Source organism: Camellia sinensis, chromosome 3 (assembly GCF_055761805.1).
Source record: "Camellia sinensis isolate YWXY chromosome 3, ASM5576180v1, whole genome shotgun sequence".
In the NCBI taxonomy this organism is placed as follows: Eukaryota; Viridiplantae; Streptophyta; class Magnoliopsida; order Ericales; family Theaceae; genus Camellia; species Camellia sinensis.
The window spans coordinates 23155778-23175229 of NC_138963.1; the positions used below are offsets into that span (position 1 = coordinate 23155778).

General features: G+C 34.6%; 2 protein-coding genes across 7 annotated transcripts; both read left to right on the forward strand.

Annotated features, from left to right (window-relative positions):
• Positions 1 to 386: 386 nt before the first annotated feature.
• Positions 387 to 5875, forward strand: LOC114289733 (calcium-transporting ATPase 1, endoplasmic reticulum-type-like). The gene is made up of 8 exons (XM_028233501.2): positions 387 to 2244; positions 2470 to 2548; positions 2674 to 2795; positions 2897 to 3178; positions 3549 to 3926; positions 3999 to 4108; positions 4622 to 4850; positions 4949 to 5875. The coding sequence occupies exons 1-8, from the start codon at positions 817 to 819 to the stop codon at positions 5531 to 5533; spliced, it is 3213 nt and encodes a 1070-aa protein (XP_028089302.2). The 5' UTR covers positions 387 to 816; the 3' UTR covers positions 5534 to 5875.
• A 1588-nt stretch (positions 5876 to 7463) lies between these two features.
• Positions 7464 to 13178, forward strand: LOC114289734 (serine/arginine-rich splicing factor RS2Z33). Of its 6 annotated transcripts, none has more exons than XM_082919293.1 (8): positions 7506 to 7579; positions 9121 to 9246; positions 9819 to 9932; positions 10581 to 10852; positions 11027 to 11122; positions 11852 to 12039; positions 12144 to 12233; positions 12585 to 13178. In XM_082919293.1, the coding sequence occupies exons 4-8, from the start codon at positions 10829 to 10831 to the stop codon at positions 12985 to 12987; spliced, it is 801 nt and encodes a 266-aa protein (XP_082775419.1). In that variant the 5' UTR covers positions 7506 to 7579; positions 9121 to 9246; positions 9819 to 9932; positions 10581 to 10828; the 3' UTR covers positions 12988 to 13178. The 6 variants fall into 6 exon arrangements, with proteins under 6 accessions (XP_028089303.2, XP_028089305.2, XP_082775419.1 ...); XM_082919295.1 differs by having other exon boundaries at positions 7507 to 7579; positions 9819 to 10012; XM_082919292.1 differs by having other exon boundaries at positions 7507 to 7579; positions 10813 to 10852.
• The last annotated feature ends 6274 nt before the right edge of the window (positions 13179 to 19452 follow it).

A 19452-nucleotide genomic window follows, 5' to 3' on the forward strand; every position in this document is an offset into this window, starting at 1 on the left:
TCCCAATATAAAAACTCAAAAAATATTCAAAATTTTACATCAATAGTTTAGATTCATTTAAGATATAAGTCCAAAATACCAACTTTACTTAATCATAGAATTGTTTTACCTTTTTTTTTTTTTTTTTTTTTTTTGAGACCATATACGAACCCCTCATAAACAAAAAAACAACTGGACAAATGGCCATCTCGAAGTCTCAACATTGGCAGTTGTCATTGTCACCAAACATCACTCTCCAGTTTAACCGCCTTGTTTTAAACTCAAAAAGGATGGATCCTGGAAGCTTCCTATATATTTTCTTAATTCCTTGAAGAAAGAGAAAGAGCAATGCACAGAGATTTGGAGAAAGCAAACAGTATATATATACGTAGCACAATGAAGTATATATATACATAGCATAATGAAGGTGACAGACCCCAAGTCCTCCTCACAGTCCTAGTCACATTCCTCAATGCATACACACAAACCCAATTGCTCTATCCTATTTTAAACCCCATTGTTCAATCATTAGATTGAATCTCACTCGTCTTTTTCTTTCTTTTTCAATCTTTTCTATTCCTGCCCACAAAAGCAAGCAAATCCACAGCTGTCATTGGATTCTTCCTGGAAGCTCTCTAATTTCCACCGTTTGGGTCTTTGTTTCTTCCCTCAAAAGCTTCACTTTCTTTTGAATCTCCTTTGGAGTCATAGAAACAGCCTCTACAGTCACTTTCTTAGTCAATTTGCTGTTTCTTAGGCACCAAGCTTGTATGAACTCGTTTCTTTCTATATATATAACATTAGAGTTTCTTTGTGTATTTTTGATTTGGATCAATTATGGGTAAAGGTGGCCATATCAATGTTAACAGAGAAATCCCGAGTCCAAGAAAAACTCCAAATCATGAAGCCGAAACCTTCCAGGCATGGGCGAAACAAGTCCAAGAATGCGAAAAACACTACGATGTCAACACAGTCTCAGGACTGACCTCTTCGGAGGTCGAAAAGCGCCGCCAAATTCATGGCTACAATGAATTGGACAAGCATGATGGTCCATCGATATGGACCTTGATTTTAGACCAATTCAACGACACTCTTGTTCGAATCCTCCTCGCCGCTGCCATGGTCTCTTTCGTACTTGCCTTGTGCGATGGAGGCCAAGAAGGCAGCGGCGACAAGCTCACACCCTTTGTAGAGCCTCTGGTCATCTTCTTGATCTTAATAGTCAATGCGATTGTGGGTGTCTGGCAAGAAAACAATGCAGAGAAAGCATTGGAGGCTCTCAAAGAGATCCAATCCGAGCAAGCCACTGTGATTCGAGACAATCAGAGAATTACCAATTTAGTCGCGAAAGAGCTCGTTCCAGGCGACGTTGTTGAGCTCAAAGTGGGCGATAAAGTCCCAGCAGACATGAGAGTTGTGGAGCTTATAAGCTCCACGGTTCGTGTCGAGCAGGGCTCATTGACAGGCGAAAGCGAGGCGGTTAATAAGACTAACAAGGCTGTGGCTGAAGATGCTGACATTCAAGGTAAAAAATGTATGGTTTTTGCAGGGACAACAGCTGTTAATGGGAATTGTATTTGCTTGGTGACCCAAATCGGAATGGAGACAGAGATTGGCAAAGTCCATACCCAAATCCATTTTGCTTCGCAGAGCGAAGAAGACACTCCATTGAAGAAGAAATTGAACGAGTTTGGTGAAGCCTTGACTAAAATCATTGGGTTAATCTGTGTGCTGGTTTGGATCATCAATGTCAAGTACTTTTTCACTTGGGAGTATGATAATGGGTTTTGGCCTAAGAATTTCAAGTTTTCGTTCGAGAAATGCACGTATTACTTTGAAATTGCCGTCGCGCTGGCTGTTGCGGCTATCCCAGAAGGCTTGCCCGCAGTGATCACCACGTGTTTGGCACTCGGCACTAGAAAGATGGCGCAGAAGAATGCGCTGGTGAGAAAATTGCCCAGTGTGGAGACTTTGGGATGTACAACTGTGATTTGTTCTGATAAAACTGGTACTCTGACTACGAATCAAATGGCAGCGGCGAAGATTGTAGCCATGGGTACTAATTCAAATGAGCTTAGAAGGTTTAAGGTGGATGGGACTACTTATAATCCTTGTGATGGAAAAATTCACGATTGGCCGGTGCACGGGATGGATGTTAATCTTCAAATGATTGCAAAGATTGCAGCTGTTTGCAACGATGCCGGTGTTGCACATTCAGAGCATAAATTTGTTGCCAGTGGAATGCCTACCGAGGCAGCTCTAAAGGTAATAAATCTCTCAATGCTTAAATAGATTTGAAATTAGTTTGAATATATGCATATTAGGTGATAAACAAAGCATTCGAATAATCAAAATCAGTAATATGTTTGTGATTAGTACCTGAAGAAAGAAGTTTTGTTTGTGATTGGAAACATGTAAACACAGAAATGTAGTATCATTAACTAGCCAAAATTATGGATAATTCTTGAACTTTTTACCTTGTTATTTCAGGTTCTAGTTGAAAAAATGGGCTTGCCTGATGAATCTGACGATGATGAGATGTGCCCAAGTCCCAGTGATTTGTTATTAAGTATGTTAGAATTCAGCTGAATTTTTCGTTGTTTGCTCTCTTTTATTGTTTGACTTTGTATTTGAGCATACCCACTTCGAGATTGATTTTATGTGCTTTGCTTCTAATCTGTTCTGTTATTTAAGGATGTTGTCGCCACTGGAAGAGAACTGAACGTCGAATTGCAACTCTTGAGTTTGATAGGGATAGGAAGTCCATGGGTGTTATTGTCAACTCTCAATCCGGGAATAAGACATTGCTTGTTAAGGTAATATAGAAAGATTAAAATGCTGTGATTGTTTTCACATACATTTCTTTTCCTAAACCTAGTGTTTGTATTGCAAATTTTTGTGTGGTAAATTATGGCAGGGTGCAGTAGAAAATGTATTGGAGAGAAGCACAAAAATTCAATTGCATGATGGTTCTGTCATGGAATTGGATCAAAATTCAAGGACCCTAATTTTGGAAGCCCTCCATGAAATGTCAAGTTGCGCATTGCGTTGTTTGGGGTTTGCATACAAAGATGATCTCCTGGATTTTGAAACGTATGACGGCGATGATGATCATCCGGCTCATGAGCTTTTGCTCAAACCATCAAATTATTCATCAATCGAGAGTAAACTCACTTTTGTTGGCTTGGTTGGCCTGAGGGTGAGTTATGCCATGTCAATCTTTGGCACTCAGCTTTTAAGCTTGCTTATTGGCTTAAAATAAGACCACAATATTGCTTAAATAAACTGATTTGTTTGGCATATTCCTAACTTTTTTTTTTTGATTGACTTTTCTATTGAATTTTTGAAGTGTTTAAAATTGGCATTTGGAGGGAAATAAGCATGCCAATGACGTAAAGTTTTTATTTTTTATTTTTTATTATTATTTTTTTATATATATTTGTTTTTATGAAATTTTTATAGAAAAATGGACTTATAAGCCCAGCCAAACAAAGCCAATTCTGCTTCATTTTATACCCTTCAGAATATTTTGAAAGAACTAATGTGATTGTTGTTTAAAACCTTCATAGGATCCTCCTCGAAAAGAGGTTTACGGAGCAATTCAGGACTGCAAGGTGGCTGGCATCCGTGTTATGGTTATCACGGGAGATAACAAGAACACAGCAGAAGCCATATGTCGCGAAATAGGAGTGTTTGGACCCAAAGAAGACATTAGTTTGAAAAGCTTAACCGGGAAAGAGTTCATGGCCCTTCATGATCAGAAAGCCCACCTAAGACAAAGTGGTGGTCTTTTGTTCTCTAGGGCCGAGCCACGACATAAACAAGAAATTGTGAAGTTGCTTAAAGAAGATGGAGAGGTGGTTGCCATGACCGGTGATGGAGTGAATGATGCACCAGCTTTGAAACTAGCTGATATTGGAATAGCTATGGGAATTGCTGGGACAGAGGTGTGTTTTTTCTTCATTTTCTTTAGGTTAGCATTGTTTGAAACTTGAAACTAATTTCTCTTCTCTTTCCAGGTTGCTAAGGAAGCTTCTGATATGGTGCTGGCTGATGATAATTTCAGTACGATAGTTGCTGCAATAGGTGAAGGGAGGTCTATCTACAACAACATGAAGGCTTTCATCAGGTGCTTTCCCATCTTCCCCTCGAAGCAGTAAATGATCGAAGCATATAAAGATAAAAGATAGAGCAAGATTTTGAATAGGTTGACTCAAGAATGAATACCAAAAGCAAAATTATTATTTTTTAAATCTGTTGATTCTGTACGAATGCAAGAATTAAAGGCATCAACAGTTGGCTGATTCATAATGAATACCCAAAAGTTAAAAGAAAAAGAGAGAGACTCAAAATTTTATTAATCACCAAAAAACTGTTTTCACCATTACAATACTTGGTTTATATAGAAGAAACCAATCCTAAAATCAATCACTGCATTAAAAGAGTTGATAAAAAATGTTTCCTAAGGGAAAATCTACAATGATAGCATTAATCCATCTCAACCATAAAACTATATCTTGAATCACTTATAAACATTTGCAGCTTTTTACACATCAAGAAAAGGGTAATTCATAATCCTGCTTGTAGCAGAAATGAACTTTCAATTGGGCTCATGTTGTGAATGGTTTTCACCCTATTGCAGGTACATGATCTCCTCAAATATAGGTGAGGTTGCCTCAATATTTTTAACAGCGGCATTAGGGGTCCCGGAAGGCCTAATCCCTGTCCAACTCTTGTGGGTCAACCTTGTCACAGATGGACCTCCTGCGACAGCCCTTGGATTCAATCCACCAGATAGGGACATCATGAAGAAACCCCCTCGCCGAAGTGATGACATGCTCATCAGTCCTTGGACTTTATTCCGCTATCTGGTAAAAAGTTTGGAAAAACTGATTTCACATTGCAAAAACTGATTTCCATGAGATTGAAGTCTACTAATCTGTATAATTAACAAATGGATTATGTGCAGGTGATTGGGCTATATGTTGGAATGGCAACTGTTGGTGTATTCATCATTTGGTACACACATGGCTCATTCTTAGGCATTGACCTTAGTGGTGATGGGCACACATTGGTCACATACTCTCAGCTTGCAAATTGGGGCCAATGCTCATCTTGGGGAAATTTCACAGTTTCACCATTCACAGCTGGGAATCAGGTCTTCTCATTCGATGACAACCCGTGTGATTACTTCAAGCGTGGAAAAGTGAAAGCTACAACACTCTCTCTCTCCGTCCTGGTTGCCATCGAAATGTTCAATTCACTCAATGCCCTCTCTGAGGACTCGAGCCTCTGGACAATGCCACCTTGGGTTAATCCTTGGCTCCTTGTGGCAATGTCGATCTTATTCAGCTTGCATTTCCTGATTCTCTATGTGCCATTCCTTGCTCATGTGTTTGGCATAGTGCCCCTCAGTGTTAATGAATGGGTCTTGGTTTTGATTGTGGCTCTGCCAGTGATTTTCATTGATGAGATTCTGAAGTTTGTGGCAAGGTCCTCAAGAGGGTTTCTAGCATCCAACACAAGGAAATCTTTCAAGCCAAAGGCTGAGTGACACAAATGGTGAAGAGTTGAGAATGTTGCTAATAAAGATGCCTTTGACTTGGAGACTTTTAAGATGTAAAATGCTATACAGAAAGAGATTTCTTACTCGATTTTCTTATTACTAGACATGAAGCACACGAGTTTGGTAGGAAAAAAAATATGATAAGAAATCTGTTTATGTATAACATTAGTCTTGTTTGATACAAGTCTATCATAGATGTATTTCCTATAAGCTTGTTATACTTGGTCCAACTCTTGACCCTCAACATTTGGTACAAGGAGGGATGGGTTGGACATTGAAGAACTCTGTGAACCTTTTTTGCACCTATATATGTATATATACCTTCCTTCATCTTTTTAATTTTCATTTTTTGTTTTAAAATTAAGCTTGTGTAAAACTTCAATTGATGCAAAATATAAGTTTGAGAGATTACGGCTTTGTTTGATTTGTCACTTGAGAGACAATTTTTGAAAAACAAATTCAAAGTAACTTCTCTGTAGTACACATTATTCAATCACTTTTTCTATCTCCTCACTCATTCTCTCACATCCTACATATCGACCAATCAATTTTTCTCTTAGATCCATTTATTTAACTACAAATAAATAAATAAATAATTCCAAACTCTAAAATTATTTTCAAAACATACAACTAAATAAATTTTTAAATTTTATAAACTCTTTTCAAAAAACTAATTTTCAAAATTGTTTTATAAATACAAACCAAACATGGCGTATATTTTCTAGTACTGTCTATCTTGACTATAAACTCTTTAGAAAATCAAGTACTTGAATATTTGTTCCAAAAAAAAATAAAATTAAAAATGTACATGAATATAGTAAATGAAAAACATCAGTCTAACATATTCATTTTAATATGAATATTTCGTCTAATTTCATTTTGCGTGTCATATATTATACATATTAAACAAAGCAATAATGGCAGCAACTAAAATATCTACAAAGGGATGTTTGTGGTTCTGGTCCTAATCACATACCACATTTTATCAATTTGCTTGTAATTCTTAAAAAAATTAAAAGCAACCTCAAATTTAAAAAATACTTATAAAACTTGTGATTTAAAATTTTAAGATGATGGTAGTTGTTTTTTTTCTCTTCTTTTTTCTAAATGTTCTTCAAAAGAAAAAGAAATCAAATTTTTTTCAAATATTATTTTCATTTTTACTTTTAAAAACGTCACTTGATGATGGTGGGTATGCCATTATTTTTTTGAAGAGGGATGCCAAACAATTATTTAAGAAAAAAAAAATAACGAACAAAGTGAATACTAGAATGCGTGTAATTGTGGTGTTTTGGAAAATTGGTAAAAAACTGATTTTTTGACTTTTTTGATGACTTTTTTGGCAAAAAACTGGGTTGAATAGATACATGACGATGTACTCACCTGAGAATTTCTGCTATTAAAGCATTTTATTTTTTTATTTTCACAAATTCTTATAAAAAAAAGGAGGCAAAATTATTCACAAATTTGTGAAATGTGTGAGACCTATAAACTTGTGACTATTTACTATTATTATTTATTTGAGAATAAAATATACAATTATATATCTAGTCTGAATAAATGGAATGAATAATAATTTAAATTCTGTTTGATTTGATTTTTAGACATATTTTTTAAATCTTAAAAAAAAAATTGGAAACTAATTTCATTAAAAAAATAATAAATAAAAAACACTCGCCATTTTTATATGATTTTATATTTTTCTAGAATAAAAATAATTTTAAAATTTTATATTTTCCAAGCTAATTTCTATTTAAAATAAAATAAAAATTCAAGAAAACCAAACCTGGAATTTTTGACACCCTAATATGAGATTGGGCCGTGACTGCCAATTATATATGCAAAACCGGCCCGGCCCATTTATCGTGAATTCAAAACCCTTGGATACAATGAAAACGCATCCAGACCGTCGAAACTTGTCGGTTTGTTACTATAAATACAGGCACAGAACACAACACGCTTGCTTTGTCTCTCAATCAGAGGAAGCTAGGGTTCCTAATCAAACTCGCGACAGGGGGCTCTCAGTCCTAAAAGGTACGCTGTTCCACTCGTAATTCCCTGCTTGCCTTGCTCTTAATTTCTTAAATTTTCGGGTTTTAGGGTTCGTATGTCTCTCAATTTCGCTTTATTTATTTATTTGTTTTTAATGCTTAATTTTTCTCTCTACATATATGCTTTGTGATGCTAAAATGTTGATTGCTTCTTTGGAATTTCCGTGAAACTGTTGATCTCGATATTGTGTTCTTGTGATTCTCATTTTTGCGATCAGGCTAGGTAATTTGCAATTGGGGTTTTAAAATCTTATTGAAAAAGGCTTGTAAAATTATTATTATTATTGTTTTTTTGAAGCACAATCAGAGGTTGCAATGCAGAAAGTTGTAATCTTTTAGCTATTTGAACTGCTTTGCCGGTAAGAAATTGATGTATTAGTCGGCTCAATTTTTCCTAGTACATCTCTCCCCAACCCTACCCTGAAAATCTTCTTTACACCCAAGTCAAGCAAAATAACTCACCCATTTCCATGACTCCTCTAAAAGTTAAGACCTTATAAGTGTTTGGGTTTGGACTTTTGGCTATGAAGCACGGATGCTTCAAATTTGAACACGTATCCGTATTCTATCTATATTGGATACCAATAATCCTTGGATACTTACGGATACGTATCAGATACTTCTTAAAAATATCGTATACTTCTTAATTAATTTTTCATTAATTTTGATGTATCGGATACTTAGTTTTGAAGTATTGGATGCTCCAAGTCACATATTATTGGACACTTCTTAATTAATTTTGAAGTATCAAATGCTCCAAGTCACATATTACTAATTTTACGAAATTAGAACTGTATCATTTCTTGCATTAACAATGATTGAGACCCCCACAACGCTCTTTGGATCTCAACCATTGATGGTGTAGGCCCCACACATACATGAGTAGGTCCCACACATACATCAATGGTTGAGATCTAAAGGGGGTTGTAGGGGTCTCCAAAAAAAGGGGGTCTCAAGCATTTTTCTTTTTGCATAACATCATAATATAATATAATATAATATAATTGCGATGATAAATAGAATATTTTTACAATACTTTACTTGGTTTTTTTTATAAAAATAACATAGTAAGCTAAAGTAATAGAATTCATCAAATTGACATATCTTCATTGTATCATGATGTCCCCTATAACTACATAAAAGTAAGGATTAATAACATAATATAACAATAGTAAAATTAAATATTAATAAATAAATAAGCAAATAAACTTGCATAGAATATTTTTAACTAGTGCAAAAGGAAAAAGTATAGGGTCAAGTTGTGGATTGTTTTGATATTATAATATCAACATATTAGACTTGATATTGAAATGAAATATTTGTAAAACCTATTGAAAATTTAAAAACTAAACTAGCTACTGGCTTAATTTAATACCTAATTTTTAAAGATTAGTATTTTGCATTATAAAGTTACTGTATTTTCTTAACATTCTTGAGCTTATGTGTAACTCACTGTTAATAATTTATTTATTTATTATTTTTTTACAAACGTATCCTAATTGAACCCGTATCCTACTTTTTTAGGTTTTGTTGTATCACCGTATCGGTACCTCGTATCCGTATCCGTGCTTTCTAGGCTGAGAGAGAGAGAGTTGTGCCGTTGTGCGAAAAGTATGTAGCCATTCCACTTGCCATCCCTCATCTATATGTGTATATAAGTTTTTTTTTTAGCACTTCCCATTTTCATCTCTCCTTGTTGATTTTGCACTTTTTGTTTATTGGGGCAAATGAGCAATCAGTGCATTTTGTAAGGATTATAAAAATAGAGAAAAAATATATTGCAATAAATGGAGATGTCTGAGCTAAAGAGTGATTTTAACTTTGAGGCGAAACAAGAATATTGATTGATTTGTTTGTAAGGGCTATCTGAGAACAAATTGGACCTAGAACTGTTGATTGGATATATTGAATTTGTATAGCCAACACAAAGGTTGTTGGAAAGTTGGAATATTATAAGATCTTGTTGTATTGAGTAGATGATTTGTAAATCTACAGGATTGGGAATTACTCCTTTTGAGACTTTGACTTGAGCTGTCCTAGATTCATATTTTTTTCCCTCTTTTTAACTATATGCTAAGCTGTTGGCTTTTGTCTGATTTTGTTTGAAAAAATTGTTCTACCCCAACTACTGATGTTTTGTGGTGAACTTAATTTTGATGTCATTTTCAAGTCACTTCATTGGTGTTCAATGTAGCTGCTAACTAGGTTTCTTATTACTGCAGTTTGAAAATGCCTCGTTATGATGATCGATACAGTAATACCCGTCTTTATGTTGGTCGCTTGTCTACAAGGACACGTTCCCGTGATTTGGAGGGCCTCTTCAGCAGATATGGGAGGTAAGCACATGGATTGCCCTCCAACTTAATGGTGTTATGTGAAATTGTGCATCGTTGCCTTCTCTGTGAATAGTGCGTAGGTATTTTTACTCCTTTGAAACCTGTTGGTAATGTTGCTCTACATTTATCTTACTTTTTGGTTCATTCTGGTTAATTCTGTAACTACTTTTTAGCCAAGTCAAAGTTGCATCTTTTACAATATAGACCATAGTATTGCTTGTCATAAAAATAAAAAAATAAAAATGCACCGTAATATTAAAACCCTTTATCCTTTCCTTTTAGCTTTTGGGAACTATGTTTACTCATTATTTGAGAATAATATTTGATGCAATAAACGCGCGCACACAGAAAGTTTGGTGGAACACTATAAGGTGGTGTACGCTTATGGAAGCCAGATCTTTTTGCAGATCGTGTTATATTTATTTTTGTAACCTTTTAATCTAAAACTGCAACATAGTTTCTGGATTAAACGTTCAATCAATGTATGGTGTGAGTTTTGTCTCCTACAACATGTAGGAGACATTTAGTCATTTTCCAAGCCAAGTCAGTGTTTGTGCTTGGATTTATGTTAACTGTTCATCATGTTATATCTGAAGGAACATTGCACCCCCAGGTGTCTGTTTTTTAACTTGAATGGTCTTGTTGAAGGTTTCTGGGCTTTTGCCTAACCTGGAGGTCAATGGTGAGAGGGTGGCCTTGGTGGAGTTTGATGCCGAGTGTCTAGGAGACTCTGGCGATTGTTTCTGTAATGTTATTGCATGTTTTTATGGAATTGCCAACAATCTCAAACTGGTGTTTAGTTCGTCTTGAGGGGCGAAGTATCATACACTTCAGTACTTAAGTAATGATGGCTTACTGTTTCTGGCAACCATTTCCGCAGAGTACGAGATGTGGATATGAAGCACGACTATGCCTTTGTTGTATGTATCAACCATCAACTTGTCTCTAATTCTTGCTTATGATTGTACTTAAGTACTTATCATTTTATTTTTATTTTTATTTTTATTTTTTTATATAAAAAAGTAGCTTATAGGTGGGATTATGGAATTTGGACTTCCCTTGTTTTGTTTTTGCCTCTCTACTTCTATTCACAGGAATTTAGTGACCCCCGAGATGCTGATGATGCAAGATATGGCTTAAATGGAAGAGAATTTGATGGAAGTCGAATCATTGTTGAATTTGCAAAGGGAGTAAGTGTTGTAAACTACATGCTTTGCCTTTTCCTGTTGAATTCCTCTACACGTTCCATTCTGGATTGGAATACGGTACAGCCAAAAAAACCAAAAAACTATGAAATGATACTAATGTGAAAAACAATTTCAGTTAATCTTTCAGCCTCACGCAAGACATCTCGAGTAAGCCAACTAAGTTGCCCCAATGATCATGAGAACAAGAGGCCATGGGATAGAAACAATGAAATGAACATTGTGAGCATGAAAACACAGACGATAGTAAGTTCTCACTGCATACTATCGTCTGTGTTTTCATGCTCACAATGTTCATTTCATTGTTTCTATCCCATGGCCTCTTGTTCTCATGATCATTGGGGCAACTTAGTTGGCTTACTTGAGATGTCTTGCGTGAGGCTGAAAGATTAACTGAAATTGTTTTTCACATTAGTATCATTTCATTATATTTTGCTTTGCCAGCTTTTTGGTTTTTTTGGCTGTACCGTATTTACTTTCTTTTCAATTTTTGGTTTCTTGGGCTTTGTGATTGATCTTAATGGATGAATGTATCCCCTTTACGGTTTAACTAATTGTCAGTTTGAGAATTGTCGTATGGTTTTGTGAGGAAAACGATGATCTGGCCATATCATTATTTTATTAGTTATAAATGTTGGTGTTATTCTATCTGCACGTTTGAAGATTTTCATTTATATTAAAACAATGTCAACTTTGATGATGCTTTATATGTAGACGCCACGCGGTTCAAGAGAATATCTGGGTAGAGGTCCTCCTCCTGGATCTGGAAGGTGCTTCAATTGCGGCCTTGATGGTCATTGGGCTCGAGATTGCAAAGCTGGAGACTGGAAGAACAAATGTTATCGTTGTGGTGAAAGAGGTCATATAGAGAGAAATTGCCAGAATAGTCCCAAGAAGCTCAAGTATTGTAGATTTTCTGATTTTTTTCTTCTAATTTTACATTTTGTTTTAGCATGACCTTACCATTTCGTTCTATTGTTAATCGAACAATTTGTTTGTAATGCAGACGGGGGCGGAGTTATTCCCGATCACCAGTGAGATCACGCTCTCCGCGCCGTGGCAGAAGCCGAAGCTACAGTCGAAGCCGTAGCTACAGGTTTTTTTTTTTTGTGTGTGTTTTTTTTGGATACATTGATTATGGTTGTTTTATTCTGTAATTTGCACTGCAATATTTATTGTATGGAGCTAAGTCTGGCGCTGAATGGTTTATCATAGGCAATGATATATCTGTAGAAGAAAAGGAGAGATCACTGGTTTTTTATGACATCAAACAGGAATCAAAATAAAATTAAAAATAAGAAGATTTTTTTTTTCTTTTAATTTTAAAAGATTGATGGGAAAAAAGGACTATATGAAATATGAAGGGGAGGGAACTGTTCTTGTGAATGCAATTGCAGCTGCAGGTGCTCTCACACAATTATTTAAATCAATTACCTTCTTTTGTCAGCCGGTCAAGATCTCCTCCAAGAAGAGAGCGAATTGTTGAGCGTGAAGAGAAGCAAGCCAGGAGCTACAGTAGAAGTCCCGTGCCAACGAGGGCTACTACACCTCCCCCCAGAACAAGGAAGCACAGCCCAACACCTGAGGAGGAGGAGGACATTGTCAGAGAGAGGGATAATAGCCCTTCTCCTAAGAGAGGGAGACCGGAAACTGAGCAGGACAGGTCAGATTACAGTGAGAGCCCCAGAGAAAATAGCAGAAGCCCTGTAAGGGAAAGTCCTGCTGCGGAGAGGTATCAGAGTCCTTCTGATGCTAATGGCCGCAGCCCTACCGCTAGTCCTCGCGATGACAGAAGCCCTGTTGATGACGATGATAATCATCAATCCCCAAGAGGGAGTGAGACGCCTTAATTTGCCAAAAAAAAAAAAGAGAAATGGTGTTGGAAGGAAAATAGGTATCTTGCCCTATTTTTTCTATTTACATTGCAGTAGGACAAAATAGATCTTGGGGAACTATGACTAAAACTAATACATTTGAAGGCGTTTGTGCCTTTAAATTATTGAGTAATGGTTTTTAAATATTACTTCATGCTTCTGTTCTCTATCATGGTGTGAAGGTATTGTGTATTTAGCTTATCTGAGATATGCTCAGATTTGTTGGACTTTAGAGTACTTGTGTTTTGAGTCTAGAATGCAATTGAAATGTGGCTTTTTTTTGTACCCCATTTCAATGTCAACGAGTTAAAAAACTCAACATGGCAGACCGCAATGATTGTATTCTCTCAAAATTAACATCTAGGGACCTCAGCAAACTCCGACCCAGATTCTTTCTCCAAATCCATTACATGCACCTATTGGAGGACGGTTAATAACTATTCATATATATATATATATTAATTAGAATTTTATTCCATTGTAGAATTTTAATTTTTGTCTCATCCCTAACCTCCTTAATCCTAACCCCACCACCACCACCACCACAAGCTTCAGCCACTTTTCTGACTACCACTAGCTTCGTCCACACTCTGGCCACCCTCCGTGCCCATTCCCTGCTTAGGTCACCCTCCCCAGCTTCACCCTACCTCCAGCATAACATACCCCACCCCCTCGTCACCTTTTAACCCCTCCCCACCCACTCCTACCAGCCTCCAAACCCATACTCACCCATCCTGTCCCTTGCTAACCTTCTTCCTACCCACCTCACGCTTCCTCTCTTTTCTTGATGGCCTTCACCCCCCTTCCCTCTCCATTCTGCGACTCTTATCCAGCAGCCACATCCCCTCCCCCTCCTCTGCCTTGGTCTTTGGCTTTGCCTCTGTCTCTGCTTCAACCCCTCCATCCATCTTGACAGGGAGAGAATTGCGATGCTGCATAGGTGGTTCGGGGCTGGTTGGGAAGGGGTTGAGGGGAGGTGGGGGCTAGGATTAGGGTTTTAAATGTTAGAGATGAGGGTAATTCTACTTGCCCCACAAAATTATCTCCTTGCACCTTTAAAATTTAAAATTTTTATTTTATTTTCTTACAATTTTCATAATATCATTCTTATCATCATGCCTACCTTTCCACTCTTCTCCTTACACCCAAACCATTCAAACCCTAGTTTCTTCACCTCCAACTGATATATTACTGCCGTCATCAGCAACTGCTACCGCCGTCACCGGCCACCGTGTAAGCCCTCATTGCCGTTGCTGCCGTCAGCAACTGTAAAACAGAAAAATGACTCCATGTGTTGGATGGTGGATCCCTTGGGTGGTTTTTCAGTCCACTCTCTTTATTTTCTGTCAGAATCAGGATATGGAAATGTTTCTCCCTCTCTGAAGATGATTTGGAGTTCAGCTGCTCCTCCAAAAGTCCAACGCTTTGGTTGGTTAGCGTGGCTTGGCAGAGTAAAAATCTTAGAATTGCTTCTAAGGACTGGTGCTTTTTCAGATCAGGACACAGTCTTTGTGTTTTTAAAAAATCTTAGAATTACTGTGAGTCTGTTGAGGCTTTTTCTGAGTCTTTTTTGATGATTTGGACTGTTCATATTGTAAGGTTTGCTGAATAAATCATCCATACAGAAAATAAATTGATTGAAAATTTATAACTTTATAACAAGAAAACATTTGTTTTTTTAAAAAATAAACGGTTGATATTATCTTGATAATTTTTGTAAAACAATTTGAATATGATCGTGTGGTTACGGATTTATGATTAACTTGATTTTTTTATATGAATGATATACTCAATGAACCGTATAATATGAACAATTCGGATTATCGAAAAAGACTTAGAAAAAGCCTCCACGATCTCACAGCAAATCGCTACTGTGATTTAGTTATAACAATATCCCTAGGTCCGAGTGTGTGTAGGGAGAGAGAGATAGAGAGTGAGTGTATCGAAAGAGAGGAATCTAGTGGCAAAGTGAGTGTGTGTTTTGGTAACTTTTTTTTTTTTTTTTTTTTTTTTTTAAGGAATAAATCTGAGCCACTCTCTGTAAATGATGTGGCCAAATCTGAGCTGTCCTCTAGAGGAAGCATTGGAGACAGCTATTGGAAATTATCTGAATACCATTTTATGATGGGTTCGATTAATCGGTGATTTTTGTTTTTATACGATATTATAAGTTTAAATTAATTATTCCTCCCGTTTCAAAATATTAGTTTTTATTTTATTTTGGGTTAATTAGATATAATTAAAAAAAACTCAAAATTCCATGCTTTTTCTATTTTAAATCTCAGTGTTTTAGTTTCGACAAATTAAAATTTGAAATTCCTTCCATATTTCAATTTAAAAGGGTTTAAAATGAAAAACATTGGAATTTAAAGTGAAAAACGAGTGAAACCTTAGAGTTTATTTTGTAACTAATCATTTTTTGTTTTTAGTGATTTTCATATTTAGAAAATAGTTAATTACACAAAAATTTCAAGATTTCACCTATTTTTTCACTTTAAACCACCCCCCCCCCCCCCCCCCACTTTATACAAATGGAGGTAGATAGAGAGGACAAATTGGAACATAGATGGAATTTCAGGGTTTAATTTGTCGAAATTGAAATACTGAGGTTCAAAGTGAAAAATACGTGAAACTACGATTTTTTTTAAAAATTAATCCTTTCATATTTTATTATCTCAAAATATTAGTTTTTTTTTCAAAAATCAATAACTAAAATAATATGAATTTTATATTTAATTCATTAACAATAATATTTTTGAAATGTCATAATTGTACTACCCAATGGTAGTTTTGAAAAATTAATATTTTTAAAATGTAATAATTGTACTATTAAAAAAATAGATTTCTCAAAATATATATTTTGAGACGGAAGGAATATAATTATAATAAAAAATAAAAATATTTTTTAGGTACCTAGTCAATGGTTAATACTAGTTTAAGGATAATTTGAAAGAAATTGTTAGCTTAAGAGCATAATATTTTTTGAATAAAACTACTTCTATAATAGGGTGTTTAGCATGTACTAAATTATTATATTTTTTAACTTTTTACGAAAAAAAAATAAAATATAAATTAAATTTGAAGTGATGACAGAGAGGTGATATGGCATAAATGAGATGATTTTATAACATGTACTATTTTAGCACATGCCAACCGTGCCTATCTTACTCATACTTAAGGATGTAATCGGTTCGGGACGGTCGGTATTTGGATAAAATTTTTCACCGAACTGATAATGTCGGTTTTATTATATTGAAAACCAATACAGATCGAATTTTTTATCAAACCGCACCAAACCGTACCGATTCAAACGGTTCGGTTCAATGCGGTTTAATCGGTTTAAGTACTTTCAAAATTAAGTCATTTCTTAAATTTGTAGTATAATAAATAATTTATATAAAAAAAATTAAATTAGCCATTTGTACACAATTTTAACCATATCTAATCTAACCATACACAAAAATACAAATAAAAAAATTAATAAATACTAAGGCTTGAAGCTTTTACTGAATTAGAATTAAAAACAAAATATAATCTCAGAACCAAAGTCTTGACATCAAAACAAAACCAAAACTTAAAACAATCATCCCATAAGTCTAAACCACAAGTCTATCAAATAGAGTCAAAATATTCATTATGTATTTAATATATATTATATGTAAATATATTGGGTCGGTTTCGGTGTAAATCAGTGTATAGTGTATCAAAACCGGCACCGAATCAAAAATTGAAAAAAATTAATTTCCTAAACCGAACAGACTGATTCAGATTAAAAAACCGATCAAATATGACCGGTTCAATCCGGTTCGATCGGTTTAGTCGGTTTTTCTTACATCCCTACTCATACTAAAAAGTCATTAAAAAAATCAAATAAATTTATTTTTATTCAATGAACAGCTTATTTTTTATTTAATTCTCATTCTACTTAAAGAAGAAGAAGAAGAAAAAAAATACTTTCATCCATCCTCACACTGTTCGAAATGGGTTGATTTGATAAGAAATGTTGAGAAATGAACTATTTTTCTATGTTTGGATTATAAATTGACTAATGGCTCATTTCGTAACTCAATTTTTTAGTTTAAAAATAAAATAGTTAAAAATTTATTTTTTTCTCTATTTTTTTAATTTTTCTCATAAAAATTTAAAAAATTATCCTAAACATACTAATTTTTGAGGTAAATTACAAATACACCCCCTAAAATTTGTTTAAAGTACAAATTGCCTCCTGTGATTTAGAAAATTACAAATACCTTCTTGTTAGTATTTTTTATTTAACAGAATTAACTAAAAAAATTAAATTCATAATTGCTCTCCTATACAATAATAAAATTATCTAAATTATTAATTGAAACATATTTATAATATCATTAAAAACTATTATTTGACTTGATAATTTATTAATAAAAAATGTGATTTGGTATAAAATTACAAACCTTAGGGGTGAAATGTAATTTCCAAAACTACAGGGAGCGATTCGTATTTCAATCAAACCTCTAGAGATGTATTTGTAATTTATCCTAATTTTTTTATCTCATATTATAGTAAAAATATTCAAAAAAATTACTAAAAAAACATGCTCTCAAACAAGCTATAAGAAATGATGAAAATTTGTGAGAAAGACAAAGCCCTTGTTTGGCATGGGGCTAATTAGTCACAAAAATACAAAATATGCTAAAAAATCACAAAATGTCATATTTAAATCATAAGTATTTTATTTTTTCTTCCACAATAGTAAAAAAAAGCGAAAAAGTCAAATACAAACGAGATTTTTTAGCCTCAAGCTAAAATAGCCAAAAAACTTAAAAGCCAAAAACCAACTCACTTTTCAAAGGAAGCCAAAGGTAGCGTTTGGTTTAATTTTGAAATTACGATTCTAATAAAAAAAATTAAAAAACTCATAGCCAAGTACTCAATTCAAAACTCTTTTCAAAACCAAAAACTCAAAACTATTTTCAAAACTCTATTTAAAAAAAATATATCAATTTTTGTTTTATTTTATTTTATTCTTTCAAATTATTCAAATAATTAAAATTATGGAAATAAGCATATTAGCATATTATTATAAGCATATTATTCATATTAGGATATATTCAAATATTGCCCTAAATTTAATAGGATATATTAAAATTATGGAAATAAGCCTTTTGAAAATTATTCTCCCCCCTGTTAATCACTTTCAGTTCAAGTTATAAAAATAAAAAAAATAAAAAAGTTGACTTTTATTTTTCTTCTTTTTATCAAAATTTGTGTTTGTGGGTTTATTATGTTTCCAAAAAATTGATTTGTTTGTTTCTTTAATTTCGTGTGTGCCTTTCTTTATAAAGATTTGTACATATTTTAATAGAAAAAATTGGTCTAGGGTCCCTCTCCCACTTTTCGTAATGGAAGAGATCCACAATATTATTTTTTGATGTCTAAGGTCCCTCCCATCTATCACAGAGAAATTCAGCCCCTTTCCTTTTCTCTACTCTCACTCATCACCGCGATCAAACACGCACACACACAGAGTTCACTGTTCGTGATCAGAAACGCAATCATCATCACTCTGTTTTTGAAATACAGATCGATCATGGAGGTCTACAGATGAGGATTACTCTTCTATCTTTCTTTCTCTCTCTCGTCGATCTCATGCCTGCTATCACTTCCGTGGCAGATGTGCGAAGCCATGACCTGAGCAAGCCTGATGGATTCAACTAAAAGTTGTGAGATTGTACAACGATAAATAGAGATCTCAAAAAATATATATATATATATCTAAAAACCTGGTCAACAATTTACAGAAACTATTTTAACTATGCATTAACAAATTCTAAATTCTAAAGTTTTCCGATTTATCGTGGCTTTTACCAGTTTCCTACTAGGAGGATGGTTAAATCGGCATGCCGCACCAAATTTGCATAGGCCAGTTCTGATGTAGGTGATGTGACGGCGATATTTCGTCTTCGGTCCATCTGTTTACAGCAAATGATCTCGGTTTTACAGAATTCTAATTGATGGCTTTTGCAAGGCTGGAAAACTAGAGGTTGCACTTGAGCTGCATCGATAAATTTCATCATCTTCATCCCATTGTGCTTAGATTATCCAGAGAAATTCCGAATTTCTCTGGAGAGAAATTCCGAAGTCCAGAGAAATTTGGTGAACGAATTTGCAAACAACAATATCAGGTCCAGAGAAATTCTTCTAGAGATAAATTTGGAATTCTCAGAAGTGTTGATGTAGGAACTGTTTTTAGAATGATCCCATTCAGCAAATAAGTGAGGATTTTTTGATCCAGCAGTATATGACAGGTTATGTTTACTTTTGTAATTATTAGGAAAGAATCCTCTTGGCGAGCTCAGTAAACCACTAGTATTTCTTTCACTGCGGAGCTTAGTAGATATTACTGGTAATTCTGGTGTCTCGGGATGTTTTCCTGACAATTCTGCAGGTCTATGAAAGCGC

Bases quoted from the DNA above. Each gene is read 5' to 3' on its own strand.
- LOC114289733 (XM_028233501.2), top strand. From the start codon at position 817: ATGGGTAAAGGTGGCCATATCAATGTTAACAGAGAAATCCCGAGTCCA. The intron at 2,796-2,896 runs GTAATATAGAAA...AAATTATGGCAG, and splicing joins ATAAGACATTGCTTGTTAAG to GGTGCAGTAGAAAATGTATT. The intron at 3,927-3,998 runs GTGTGTTTTTTC...TTCTCTTTCCAG, and splicing joins TGGGAATTGCTGGGACAGAG to GTTGCTAAGGAAGCTTCTGA.
- LOC114289734 (XM_028233502.2), top strand. From the start codon at position 9,826: ATGCCTCGTTATGATGATCGATACAGTAATACCCGTCTTTATGTTGGT. The intron at 10,853-11,026 runs GTATGTATCAAC...TTCTATTCACAG, and splicing joins AGCACGACTATGCCTTTGTT to GAATTTAGTGACCCCCGAGA. The intron at 12,040-12,143 runs GTATTGTAGATT...TTTGTAATGCAG, and splicing joins AATAGTCCCAAGAAGCTCAA to ACGGGGGCGGAGTTATTCCC.